This window comes from Trichomycterus rosablanca, chromosome 17, assembly GCF_030014385.1.
Source record: "Trichomycterus rosablanca isolate fTriRos1 chromosome 17, fTriRos1.hap1, whole genome shotgun sequence".
Taxonomy (NCBI): Eukaryota; Metazoa; Chordata; class Actinopteri; order Siluriformes; family Trichomycteridae; genus Trichomycterus; species Trichomycterus rosablanca.
The window spans coordinates 15,024,035-15,038,188 of NC_086004.1; the positions used below are offsets into that span (position 1 = coordinate 15,024,035).

The 14,154-nt window shown below is 37.2% G+C and overlaps 1 protein-coding gene across 1 annotated transcript; it reads left to right on the forward strand.

The window, feature by feature from the left end:
* The first annotated feature begins 12,157 nt into the window (after positions 1–12,157).
* Positions 12,158–12,931, forward strand: LOC134331872 (uncharacterized). The gene has a single exon (XM_063013410.1). The coding sequence runs from the start codon at positions 12,158–12,160 to the stop codon at positions 12,929–12,931; it is 774 nt and encodes a 257-aa protein (XP_062869480.1).
* Positions 12,932–14,154: the final 1,223 nt, after the last annotated feature.

A 14,154-nucleotide genomic window follows, 5' to 3' on the forward strand; every position in this document is an offset into this window, starting at 1 on the left:
AAGTTGTGGGGCTTTATAAATAATGCTCTTCCCCCTGCTGTGATTTTTTATTTCTAGGAATTATAATCCTGGTGAACAAAAAAGTAGACTTAAGTATACTAATCTTTAATATGCTATAGTGCACTATAGTGTATTTGTTTTCACACTAATGATCAATGCAACGTGCTAAAATAGAACAACTATTTTTGTACTTATTATACTGTATTTTAACTGTTCAAAATTAATGCAAAGGTTTATCTTTATTTGTGTTGAGTGTGTATAACTGTACTAAATTGGGACTATTTTAAGTACAACCCCAAATCAGAAAAAGCTGGGACAGCATGGAAAATGCAAATAAATAAAAAAAAACAGTTTCTTACATTGACTTTTATTTGATTGCAGACAGTATGAACCTGAGATATTTCATGTTTTGTCTGGTCAACTTTATTTCATTTATTAATAAACATCCATTCCTGCTTTTCAGGCCTGCAACACATTCCAAAAAAAGTTGGGACATTAAAGCATTTACCACTTTGTAATGTTGCCTTTACTTTTCACCACACTTAAAAGACATTTTGGCACCTTGTATACCAAGTGATTAAGTGTTTCAGCTTTGATTTTGTTCCATTCTTCCTCGTCACTGTTGTTGCATTTTTTTGTTTCAAAATTCTCCACACATTCTCTACTGGGGACAGGTCAGGACTGCAGGCAGGCAGGCCAGTCCAGTACCCACACCCTCTTCCTCCACAGCCATGCCTTTGTAATGTGTGCAGCATGTGGTTTTGCATTGTCTTGTTGAAAAATGCATGGAAAAGATGACGTCTTGAAGGCAGCATATGTTGCTCTAAGATCTCAGTGAACTTTTCTGCATTAATGCTGCCATCAGAGAAGTATAAATGGCCTTTGCCAAGGGCACTGACACAGCCCCATACCATGACAGACCCTGGCTTTTGGACTTGTTGCTGATAACAGTCTGGGAGGTCCTTTTTGTCTTTGGTCGGGAGCACACAGCGTCCTTTTTTTTTTTTTTTCAAAAAATGGAATGCTGATTCATCTGACCACAATACACATTTCCACTGTGTGATGGTCCATCCTAGATGCCTCCGAGCCCAGAGAAGTGGCATTTGTGCATGTAATTCTGTATTATAGTGCTTGACAAAGGTTTGCCAAAGTAATCCCTCACCCATGTGGTTATATCAGCTATTGTTGATTGGCGGTTCTTGATGCAGTGCCGTCTGAGGTAAGAGATCCTTTATTTCTTCGCATATCCCAGCTTGTTTGAAAGCTGGGGTCAGAGGGCCATCGTATGGTGCCCCTGGAGCAGAGAGGGTTAAGGGCCTTGCTCAAGGACACAACAGTGGCTGCATAGCAGAGCCTGGATTTGAACCGCCAATCTTCCAGTTGATAGCCCAAAGCTCTACCCACTAGGCTACCACTGTCCCTGAGGGATCGAAGATCACAGGCGTTCAGCTTAAGCTTGCGCCTTTGGTTTTTATGCACTGAAATTCCTCCCGATTCCTTGATTCGTTTATTGATATTATGCACTGTAGAGGGAGAAATAGGCAAATCCCTTCCAATCTTTCTTTGAGGTACATTGTTTTTAAACATTTCAATAATTTTCTCACGTATTTGTTGACAAACTGGAGATCCTCTGATCATCTTTGCTCATCAAAGACCCAACCTTTCCTGGATGTCAGAGCGCATGTTGCTTTTGTACCAAACCATGTTTACAATTACCTGTTGACATCACCTGTTTGGAATCACATCATTATTTAGTTTTTTCCCACTTTTTTTGGAATGTGTTGCAGGCCTGAAATGCAGGAATGGAAGTATATTAACAAATGAAATGAAGTTGAGCAGACGAAACATGAAATATCTTGGGTTTAAACTGTCTGCAATCAAATACAAGTCACACTAAATGTAAGAAATACTGCATTTCTATTTTATTTGCACTTCCCAACTTTTTCTGATTTGGGGTTGTATATTTAATTCAACTTAAGTACACTACAGCATGTGTGTTTAACTCCATGTTTCAGATACACTTAAAGTGAAATTAAAGCACATTTAACCAGTAATCCAAGTGCACTTTGAGTACATTAGAAATATTTAGACTTATATATAAATATATTTACTTTAGAGTAGGGATATACTTCCACTTACTGATTTTCTAAACCCGGATTTAGTATGCATAGCAATATATTTATCAGCCACAGACTGATCTCTGTTTTTCATTTTTTGAATGCAGGCATCATCAACCAACTAGCAGGGGTCGTAATTGCATTTGTTGTGAGGAGGTTATGAGCCATTAGAATAATGAACATTTATGTAGTGAATTCCTTGCGAGTATAATTACAGCATCATGTGAAATCCATTGATTACATGCAAAGTAAAAAATAGATTACAAAGTTTTTAAAACTACCTGAATGTTATTTAATATGATTAATTTATTTTCCATATTAAAATTAAATAACACTGAAATATATTTAAAGTTATTATATTTATCATAACAAAAATTGTAAAATCATTTTACTATTGTACCAATAAATCACTTTCTGAAAAAATAACATGTTGAAAGTGTGCTTTAGGTGAATTACCATAGCAGTTGTTCAACATACTTTAAAAAAATTACCAAGCATCTGTTTGAAAATAAATATTTGAAAAGTATAATAAATTAAATGAAACTTAATTTTAACTAAAAGTATACTTCATGGTATTGTATTTATTAAAAGTATGATAGTAGTGTACTTGCAATCATTTGATTAAAGCATGACATTAACATATTTTTAACATACATAGTTTATTTATTTAGCATACTTAGAAAAACTTAGTATACTTAGCTAATTTATTTATAGTATACTTAGACAAATCTCTGTATATTTTAAACACACTTAAGTGCATTTCTTCACTAGGGAAGTAACCCTGCACCTTGTGAATAAAAAAGACATGCTGGATTGTAGTGCTCCATAAGTTCACTCAAGTACTGTTGAGTTAAGACTGTGTAGCGCTTTATAGTTTATTAAAAGTATTTTGTAATTAATGCTGGAATTTAATGGCAGGCAGTGCAGGGATGATATAATATAGATTTGGTTCAAATGCTCTAGAATGATAGAACTGGAACTTGTATATGGATGTGCCAGAGCGTCCAGTGAGAAGGGCATTACAATAATCTAACCCTAAAATTATAAACACATGGATCAGTTTTTCAGCATCTTTAACATAATGGATGGTTCTTATTTTAGAGATATTACGCTGATGAATGAAAGCAACCCTAGTAATATCATTAATGTGTGCATCAACAATATGTGCATGAAGAAATCTGAATTCATTGTAATGCCCAAGTTTTTTACAATCGAGCTGGGAGTTACAGAGAAAGCATTATGGTTTAGCAGCAGGTTAGACAATTTATTCCTTGTGTCCTTGTTAATGTTTTGAGTTAGGGGAAAGAAGATGGGGAGCATTTTAGATTTGTTTTATGCAATAGCGACACCAAACAGTTCAAACAGTTCAAGAAGTGTTTTTAAAAACCTGCTTAATAGTGGGACAACTTTAATTTTATACCTCATGAACTGTTTCAAAAATGGTAACAGACCACAAATGGCCCACGGGCCGCACTTTGGACATCCCTGATTAACAGTATCAAATGCTACAAATGCTACTAATATCCAATAGAACAAGAAAATTGGCATATTCATTATTTATTAATAGATCATGACCTACCCTAATTAGTGCAGTTTTAGTCCTATGGTTGGGTCTAAATTCTGAATGAAATGTTTTATGAATACAGTTTTTGTGAAAATATGAATATAATTGTTGGGAAATACTGTAGCTTTCATTAGAATCTTAGAGACAAAGGGAAGGTTTGAAATTAGTCTGTAATTGTACAGTACCTGTGAACCAGAGGTTTAATAACAGTGTATTTAAACAATTTGGGTACATAACCAAGGCTTCGGTTTTTTTCTTTCACAGTTTTATTTTTTCTATCTTGTCATTCTTTTTTGAAAATCATTTGGTAGTAGAGTCAGATAGTATATTACATTGTGTTTTTGTGACATTTCTAGTTTGGATACTGTCTCAAAAATGAATCTAGGCTAATTCTTGTTAATCATTATTACCTAGGCGTAGGCATCTCCTTTATGTCATTAAAGTCCCCTGGACTTCTGGCATCCACAGTAACCTAGGTTTTCCTGAAGTTTTCTTGGTCAGGGCAGTTAAAGGTGATTGCGCTGAAGTTGTGGATAAACCGCCTAAAGAAGTTTGTGAAGCCCAGAAAAGACTGGACCAGCCAGACCGAGGTCATTTCTTGATGACCTTGGTCATGGCCGGATTTATCTCCATGATAAAGCTAAGAAAGGCCAAATAGCTGGTGTAAAATTCAGACTTCTCAAGCTTGACATACAGGTGGTGGTCCAGAGGCAGCTACCAGATTTACCCAACATGAGCTACAGGGGTTGGACAAAATAACTGAAACACCTGGTTTTAGACCACAATAATTTATTAGTATGGTGTAGGGCCTCCTTTTGCGGCCAATACAGCATCAATTCGTCTTGGAAATGACATATACAAGTCCTGCACAGTGGTCAGAGGGATTTTAAGCCATTCTTCTTGCAGGATAGTGGCCAGGTCACTACGTGATGCTGGTGGAGGAAAACGTTTCCTGACTCGCTTCTCCAAAACACCCCAAAGTGGCTCAATAATATTTAGATCTGGTGTGCAGGCCATGGGAGATGTTCAACTTCACTTTCATGTTCATCAAACCAATCTTTCACCAGTCTTGCTGTGTGTATTGGTGCATTGTCATCCTGATACACGGCACCGCCATTGGATGCACATGGTCCTCCAGAATGGTTCGGTAGTCCTTGGCAGTGACGCGCCCATCTAGCACAAGTATTGGGCCAAGGGAATGCCATGATATGGCAGCCCAAACCATCACTGATCCACCCCCATGCTTCACTCTGGGCATGCAACAGTCTGGGTGGTACGCTTCTTTGGGGCTTCTCCACACCGTAACTCTCCCGGATGTGGGGAAAACAGTAAAGGTGGACTCATCAGAGAACAATACATGTTTCACATTGTCCACAGCCCAAGATTTGCGCTCCTTGCACCATTGAAACCGACGTTTGGCATTGGCACGAGTGACCAAAGGTTTGGCTATAGCAGCCCGGCCGTGTATATCGACCCTGTGGAGCTCCCGACGGACAGTTCTGGTGGAAACAGGAGAGTTGAGGTGCACATTTAATTCTGCCGTGATTTGGGCAGCCGTGGTTTTATGTTTTTTGGATACAATCCGGGTTAGCACCCGAACATTCCTTTCAGACAGCTTTCTCTTGCGTCCACAGTTAATCCTGTTGGATGTGGTTTGTCCTTCTTGGTGGTATGCTGACATTACCCTGGATACCGTGGCTCTTTATACATCACAAAGACTTGCTGTCTTGGTCACAGATGCGCCAGCAAGACGTGCACCAACAATTTATCCTCTTTTGAACTCTGGTATGTCACCCATAATGTTGTGTGCATTGCAATATTTTGAGCAAAACTGTGCTCTTACCCTGCTAATTGAACCTTCACACTCTGCTCTTACTGGTGCAATGTGCAATTAATGAAGATTGGCCACCAGACTGGTCCAATTTAGCCATGAAACCTCCCACACTAAAATGACAGGTGTTTCAGTTATTTTGTCCAACCCCTGTATATGCTCGTCCCGGTTCCTACTGTGAATTAGGATGTCGCCAGGTATACAAACATGTAGTGCCCCAGTGTTTCCCAGAGTACCTCATTAATGTACTGCTGCAAGATAGCAAGATACCATTATTTGTAAGGTCCTGAGGGAGTGCTGAATGCTTCCATTCATTCCCCTGCCGAACAAGGACCAGATTGTATGCATTGTGCATGTCCAATTTATTAAAAATAATGACCTGCTGCAAAGATTCAAAAGCCAAGTTCATAGGGGGCTGTGGGTGGTGGCTCTCAATGGTAATGTTATTTAGACCTCGGCATCAGGGACCTGTCTTTCTTCTCCACAAAAAATCCCAGGCCAGCAATGAAAAAGGACAAACATGCCCCTTGGCCTTTTGTTCCTGGGGTGCACAGGGAAAATAATCTGCCCTGGAAAATCGGTGAAAAGTCGGTGCAAATTTATGGCACAATTGAAAAGACAGGGAGGTGGAAGGGTTAGTGGCCTGCACTTGCTATACCCAGAGGTTATGGTAACCCCGGGGAACCACTGACAAGTCGATCACTTCTGGTGCTTCCTCGGCCGAGAAAGGTGTAAGTCACACCTTTCTTGGCCAAGGAAGCACCAGAAGTGATCGACTTGTCAGTGGTTCCCTGGGGTTACCATAACCTCTAGGGCATTTATCTGAGGCAAGTCTTTTAGCAGAAAGGTTTTTAGTGGATGCTGAGCATGTGCATCAGTCGATCCTGAGATTATGTTGTTGGAGCTATGAAAAGTGGTCAGCTTGTAGAGGAGCTCTGAAGATGCTAGCACGTATTTGATGGCCAAACTTATCACTGAGCTGCTCAAAGAGTACCTCTAGGTAGTAAAAGTGCAAAACTCAATTGTGTAATCGGCCACAGAATGGTGACCCTGCTGGGAGGGCAAAATAGGAAGAGAAAGCAAGGGAGATTGCACATTGGTTGACTACCTTACCAGCTGAGTGTATACAATGTCTCTGAAAATTGCCCCAAAATCAGGTGATTGCAGTAGTGATGGGCCAATCTATGCTTCCTGCCATTAGATAAAGTAGGCAGAGATAATTGACAAACTGGGTATAAAAAGAGAATCTTTGTAGCTAAAGAGGGCTGGTGGCTCATCATTTGTGCCTAACTTCATAAGAGTTCATTTCTCGATGCAAGATTGCAAATAATTTAGGTCCTTTAACATATAAAATACATGTACCATACATAATGCAAAATATTAGTCCATGTATTGCAAGGCTGGAAACCACTGTTACATGTGTGTGACCCTTAAGTACACAGATCACATTGTATTAGTTCTGTATGTTCTCTATGCCCAAACAGTGAGAATGTGTAGGGGAAGCGTTTCAGTTTTCAGGAGAAATGGACACCAAATTCTTTGTGCCAAAGAAAAAGGACCAACCAGACGGTTATCAGTAAAAGGTGCAAAAAACATCTTTTATGGTATAGGGTGCAATTCAGAACATGTATATCTTGAACATGTATATCTTTTATTAAGCAGGAATAAACAAAAAATTCACATGCAAAACTGTAACAAACAGAATCTTCAATTCCCAAATGAAAAGTGTCATAATTAAGAAATATTATGTAACACAGTGGCATTCATGCCTCTGTCCCAACTTTTTTTAATGTGTTGCAGGCTTCAGCTTCTAAATTTGTTTACATTAACAAAAAACAATTAAGTTGTTCAGTAAAAAATCATTGGAAGTATTTTCTTTGTACTTTGTCAGTTAAAGTAGTTAAATGTTTAAGAGATTTAAAAAATCACAGACTCTTGTTTTACTGCATTAAATAAAAACTCTTGTAAAGCTTAGTGTACCAAATGACAAAATGCAGAAGACATCTTCAGTTTCCTAGTCATAAAGAATTATGAGGAGGCATGCAATAAATAAAATAAATTTATTACATCACAATCTGTCCCATGTTTGAACACTTCAAAAGCAATAATGTGCCAGATTTGTAATATCATTTTAAGAATACTAATGGCAGCATCTTGATGAGGAAGTATCCAAATACATTTTACAGACATGTATTGCAGAAAAGAACTTCAAATTGATCAAAATGTTTAAATAGGGATGAAAAAAGTTAACTGTTAAATGGTTATCAGCCTAATTTAACTTAACATTGCAGCTGTGGGTGTAATTGTACATATTTCCAGTCTGTGGTATTTTTTACACCTATTAACAGAAACATATCTATGGCCTGGTCTCACAATGCTGTAATTCACATCAGGGCGGCCATTTAGTAAAAACTTTGGTTTAAGAGGCACAAAACCTGGGCCCTTGGGTGAAACAAACCTGCATTATTCTCACAATGTCTGCTGCCAAAAGTACAATAATGCATAATGCAGTATTGATATGGGCATACCTTAGACAAGATGCCAATCCATTGCAGGGTGTTTTGCCATCCCCACAGACATAGCCAATTATGTCTGTGTAGATGCCCAGCTGGCAAATGTTAAACTAGCATAATAGACCACTGCGCCAGCTGAGCACCACTGCTGGAAATCATTAGGTCAAATAATTGTTTTCCTAGTCTTTTAACAGCTAACAAATGGTAGGCAAAATAACAGGACCTAGAGCATTGCATAATGCCAACATTCTTTCCTGAAGATATCCTACTTATCCAGAATGATAAGGACTTTACAAAAATATTCATTTTTTCATAAATATGGTGATTTTGAAAAATAATTCAGGATAAACTCAAGCACCATCCACAGCGTCTCCAGTGAGCAGATTCAAACATCATTGAATTATTATGAAAGGTTTTGAAACATCAACTGCAAGTAGATATCCACCATTTTTATCTTTTAAAGAACTGACATAATTAGTTTTTTAAGAATAACTTAACATTCTATGATTCAGAATTTGTGACCTTTCATGGCTATCCAATCAGCGGATACCTCTTATATTACACACACAATTTGCATTCGATCTTCCATACCATAACAAGCCATTTTCTATACATACACAACTGTGTGTTATTTCAGTAATGGCTTGTAAGTGCCACATTATTCATGTCTTGCATAAATAAAAACAGTTAGTAGAAAAAGCTTCAAGGTGCAAAGTTTAAAACTTTTAAAGCTCTGGAGGTGACATGGGGGAATACAGTACTAGAGCATATTTTTTCTAATTCTAACCATAATACTACAAAACACTAACAACTAACAGTAAAGACTGTAATGAAGTGAAAGACATGCTAATTATATAACTGAAAGAATGTAAACAAGCAAGCCTGGCTTTGTGTTTGTCTGCTGTTTGAATTATTTAAATAATTCTGTTTCACTGTATTTCCTAGATATTTTCACATAATTTGTTAAAGAAAAAAACAAATTTCTGTATTTTCGCATAGATAAACAGTGGAGAAGGTGAGGACGGTGATTAGCCAGTACTAGCAAAGTGCCATAACATTGTAAAACAAATAACGGTAGATGATGTTTGTGGTATTATGTATTGCTTTACAATTTTATTGTCTAAATAACCAATAATCAGACCAAAATGCTGGCTTTGTTTCTGTGTGTGCTAATAAATAATAAATAATAACTATTACTGTAATACAACTTTAACATGGTGTTCATTTGATTAAACCCATTAAGGAGAACTGCATTTTTTCTTATTTATACAGTAAGACAGAAAGCATAGTTCCTCTATTAGTCAAAATAACAGCAAGGCTCCAATATGCTAATGATACCAAAAAGGAAGGAAGTCAACAGGCAACACACACTCCACTATTTGTGGTCTTACTTTTTTTTCTTTACTTCTGTAAGTGATTCACTCTGTAAGATTACAATAAAATAGCATGTGGGTGCTGCAGGCAACTTTGGGGTATGTTAGAGCCTAGATTATTTAGTCTGGGGTGATAACTTAGGTAATTACTTATCACCTCGTACCACAAACCAAAACATGTTTTGTTACCTGAATACACAGGTTGCTGTAGATATTGAGATGAGTTGTCATATAGTTTTTTAAACCACAAGGGGAGTTTCCTTTTATCAATACATAAGTAACCATTACAGGAATGTACTTATACATAATCTTAGAAAGGTAAAGGTTTCTGTCAATGTGATGCCCAACAGCAGACATTGAGCAAGATGATAAGTTGATATCTAGTAAAATTATATATACTGTAAATAAGAAACACTTTATCTTATCTACAAAGAGCCAATGAGCTTGCAGGCTTTTATAACTACTAAAGTATAAATACTCCACTTATTTAATTGGTTGACAGTTGTTTTAAAATTACTGGCCAATTGTATAAGGTAGAACTTGTGCCTGGTTGGGGAAAAACCACCTGTAGACACATAAGTGTTTAAAATTAAGATTTACATAAATGGCTGTAGATTTCATCAAATTGTGTTTTTTTAATTGTATGTAATGTATGTAAAGTTAGGGTGCATTTAAGAACACATTTTTCAACTCAAGGTATGAGAAATATACTAAATTGTTTGGTCAAATACAACCAAGCTAGAATAGCTAAATCAAGTTCATAAATGTTAATTAGACAACAAGTGTAAAACCACCAAGAGCAACCAGTGACTGTATTTATTGTATTTATTTAATCTAATCTATTATGGGCACATTAGGTGGTGCTGTCAGGTCCACAGCAAGATGGTCCTGGGTTTGATTTCCAGGTGGAGCCATTCAGGTCCTTTATATGTGGACTTTTATATAAGTTCTCCCCATGTCTGTGTGGGTTTCCTTCAGGTGCTCCTGGACCCTCATGTCTCCAAGCCCCAGCTGTCCCTTGTGTTTCAATGGTTGTCTTGTGTATAAGTTACTCTTGCTTTTTTGTTCATGCAGTCTGCATTCTCACGATCCAGACGGGACTCTGGTAGAGAGTCTGATGAGCCATCTCTAAGAGGCTTGCATCGCAAACGAGAATTTACCCCAGAAGAGAAAAAGGATGCCTTCTGTCAAATTGCATGTTAGAATAAAAATTTGTCGCAAGATATGCTTTATGATTTTGCAAGTTCTTTGAGATTTATTGTTCCTTGCCATAGCCTAGTCTTTGTTTAGCCATAGCAGTAGCCTAGACATAGCCGTAGTGTAGTTCTTGTTTTCCCGTAGTGTCTGGTCCCTTGTGTCTTTGTTAGCTAAGCATTAGCTAGTGTATGGTTTAGAATAGTTTAGGGACTTGTTTGAAGAGTGTCTTAGTCAGAGTTAGCATGTAGCATTAACATAGCATTAAGCTAAGCCTTAGCTATTAGCATAGGTAGTCTTTGTTCATAGTCTCTTTTGTTCCTTTTCCACAGTGTTTGCCTTGTTCTATGTTTTTATCTAAATAAAGAACAAATATGTTTAAAACTTGCCTACAAAGTGTCACAAAGCAGTGGTAAAACAGATTATAAATGAAATATTTAATTGTGTGTGGAGATTTATAATTATAATCAAAAATTAAATATTTTTAGAATTTGCAAAAATTGGTAATTCTATAGTGCTGTGAAAAAATATTTGCCTCCTTCCCAATTAATTCTATATTTGCTATTTTGTTATATTTTCACATTCAGATCTTCTAACTACATTAAATATAACACAAAGACAACACGACTAAACACTTAGTGCAGCTTTAAAATGATCATTTATTTTATTAAAGCTAAAGATTTATTTATTTAGACTCATCAGTCCACAGAATATTATCCCAAAAGTCTTAAGGGTCATCTAGATATTTTTATCAAATGCAGGATGAGCCTTTATGTTGTTTTTTATCATCTATGGTTTGTACCTTGCAACTTTTATATTGATGCTATTTTTGCCCAGTGTCTTTCTTATTGTGGAATTGTGTACATTAACCTTAACTGAGGTAAGTGAGGCCTGCAGTTTTTTAAATGCTCAGCTGGGTTCTTTTGTGACCTTCTGTATGGGTTATCAATGTGTTCTCAGTAACATTTTGGAAGGACAGCCACTCTACTTTTTCACATGACTGTGGTATTTATTAATTAGATAGACATTTATAGTCAGTTATATACTTATATAGTATAAAAAGAGAACGCTATCAATTTAAGCTAAACTACATCTTAAATTTAATACGTGGTTAACACAGAAAATGATTTAAAAAGATATCAAATAGACAATAAATTGACTTTAAACTAAATGAAGAACTAAAAGTACTGCAGCCTTTTTAATTGAAAGTTTTGGTTAATGTCTCCTAAAAGCAAAGTGGTACATTTTAGAAAATGAAACTTTCTGCAATGTGCCTGTTTTCTTTTAGGTCTGCATTCCCTTTTCTCTCACTTTACCTAACTGAACAAGCTAAACCAAGACAATATAACATAAATATAGCGTAAATAACAGAAAATACAAAAAAATTACATTTTTGAATAAAGCATAATATCTTCTTCTCATATTCTTTTGTTATAGATTGACTGACTGAGCAAAGATTGTTTCCGAAGTGTCCGAACACAGGCTTTCTTAAAGTGCTTTATATTGCCTATACAAGTGACAGCAATCACTGACAGACATTCTTTAACCTGCTTTTGCTGGCAAACATGCAGTCTGCATTCTCACGATCCAGACGGGACTCTGGTAGAGAGTCTGATGAGTCATCTCTAAGAGGCTTGCGTCGCAAACGAGAATTTACCCCAGAAGAGAAAAAGGATGCCTCCTACTGGGAAAAACGGCGCAAGAACAACGAGGCAGCTAAGCGCTCACGAGAGAAGCGGCGTGCAAATGACTACATTCTGGAAACACGACTAGTGGCATTAAGTGAAGAAAATGCAGCTCTAAGAGCTGAACTACTGGCTCTAAAGCTTCGTTATGGCCTTCTCAGCTCTAGTTGTCCTTACACTGCACATCAGAGAAGCTTTCTTCAAATGCATCCCTACCTCACTCAAACACCAAATCCCTGCCCAGAGAGAAACTTCTGGGAGAGAGACAAAATAAGTCAGGAGCCTTCACAATGGCCTGGATACCAGCATACTCCAGTGGTAACAGCTGGTTCAAGCTTTGTTCCCACGCACTCCTTTCCTGTCAGCAGGACCTATCCTTACATTTTTGATGTCCCTGATCTTCTACCCTCTGCAAAGACACCCATGGTCTTTGCTCCTGTGTTTCCAACTATGGCTGCCTCCTTGCCTGAATTTCCACTATTAAAGTCTGGGAGTCAGAGGACCACAATACACAAGGAAAGTGAACAACAGCTGCCAGACAATGCAAGTGCTGTGCTGCCTCATAAGCTGAGGCTGAAAAATCCCAAAATGTCTGAGGAGAAAGGAAACAGAATCAAAACCACATCTCCATTTCCAATATATTTGTCAGATTAATACTAAAGAAAGAAAGGATTAGTTGGTTATTGTTCAAACAATTGTTTAATAAGATGAAAACCATTTCCTTGGTAGGACCATATAATGTTAAAAAATAACATGAGGCATAAGGGTATTTGGGGAGGGGGGGGTTATTCTTAATGTCTGAAGCCCTGCAATGGATTGGAGTCCTGTCCAGGGGCGTTTCTGCATACTGATTCCAGGCAAACAACACCCACAATAACTATGACCAGGATAAAGCAATGGTAAAACATGAAAATGACATCATTTAATTACCATGTTTTTGATGTTGCTCCCTTAAAATTTAATATGCTTCATTCTGCTACATCTTTAAATATGTCAACAGTAGCATAAACTAATTTTGTAATATTACTTGAGTTCATGTCTTTTCAGAATGCCCTCTGAATATATTCTGAATTTGTTACTATGTTACATTTTTAATAGAATATGTTAATAAATATATTAAGATCTGTGTATTAACTGTTTAACACTTTCTAAACTTATTTTGCCATTATATTTGTGTTTGAATATTGTTAAAAAAGATTCAGAGAAAAACATAATTTGTTTATATATCATGTGGTATTTTTTTTATTTTATCTCAGGGGATCAAAACAGGAAATCCCAAAAAAGCATAACTGTATATACACACTGATCAGCCATAACATTAAAACCACCTCCTTGTTTCTACACTCACTGTCTATTTTATCAGCTCCGCCATATAGAAGCACTTTGTGGTTCTACAATTACTGACTGTAGTCCATCTGTTTTTCTACATATATTTTTAGACTGCTTTCACCCTGTTCTTCAATGTTCAGGACCACCACAGAGCAGGTATTATTTAGGTGGTGGATCATTCTCAGCACTACAGTGACACTGACATGGTGGTGTTGTGTTAGTGTGTGTTGTGCTGGTATGAGGTATCAGACACAGCAGGGTTGCTGAAGTTTTTAAATACTGTGTCCACTCACTGTACACTCTATTAGACACTCCTACCTAATTGGTCCACCTTGTAGATGTAAAATCAGAGACGATCGCTCCTCTATTGCTGCTGTTTAAGTTGGTCATTTTCTAGATCTTCATCAGTGGTCACAGGACACTGCCCATAGGGCGCTGTTGGCTGTATACATTTTTGGTTGGTGGACTATTCTCAGTCCAGCAGTGACAGTGAGGTGTTTAAAAACTCCATCAGCGCTGCTGTGCCTGATCCACTCATACCAGCACAA

Bases quoted from the DNA above. Each gene is read 5' to 3' on its own strand.
- LOC134331872 (XM_063013410.1), top strand. From the start codon at position 12,158: ATGCAGTCTGCATTCTCACGATCCAGACGGGACTCTGGTAGAGAGTCT.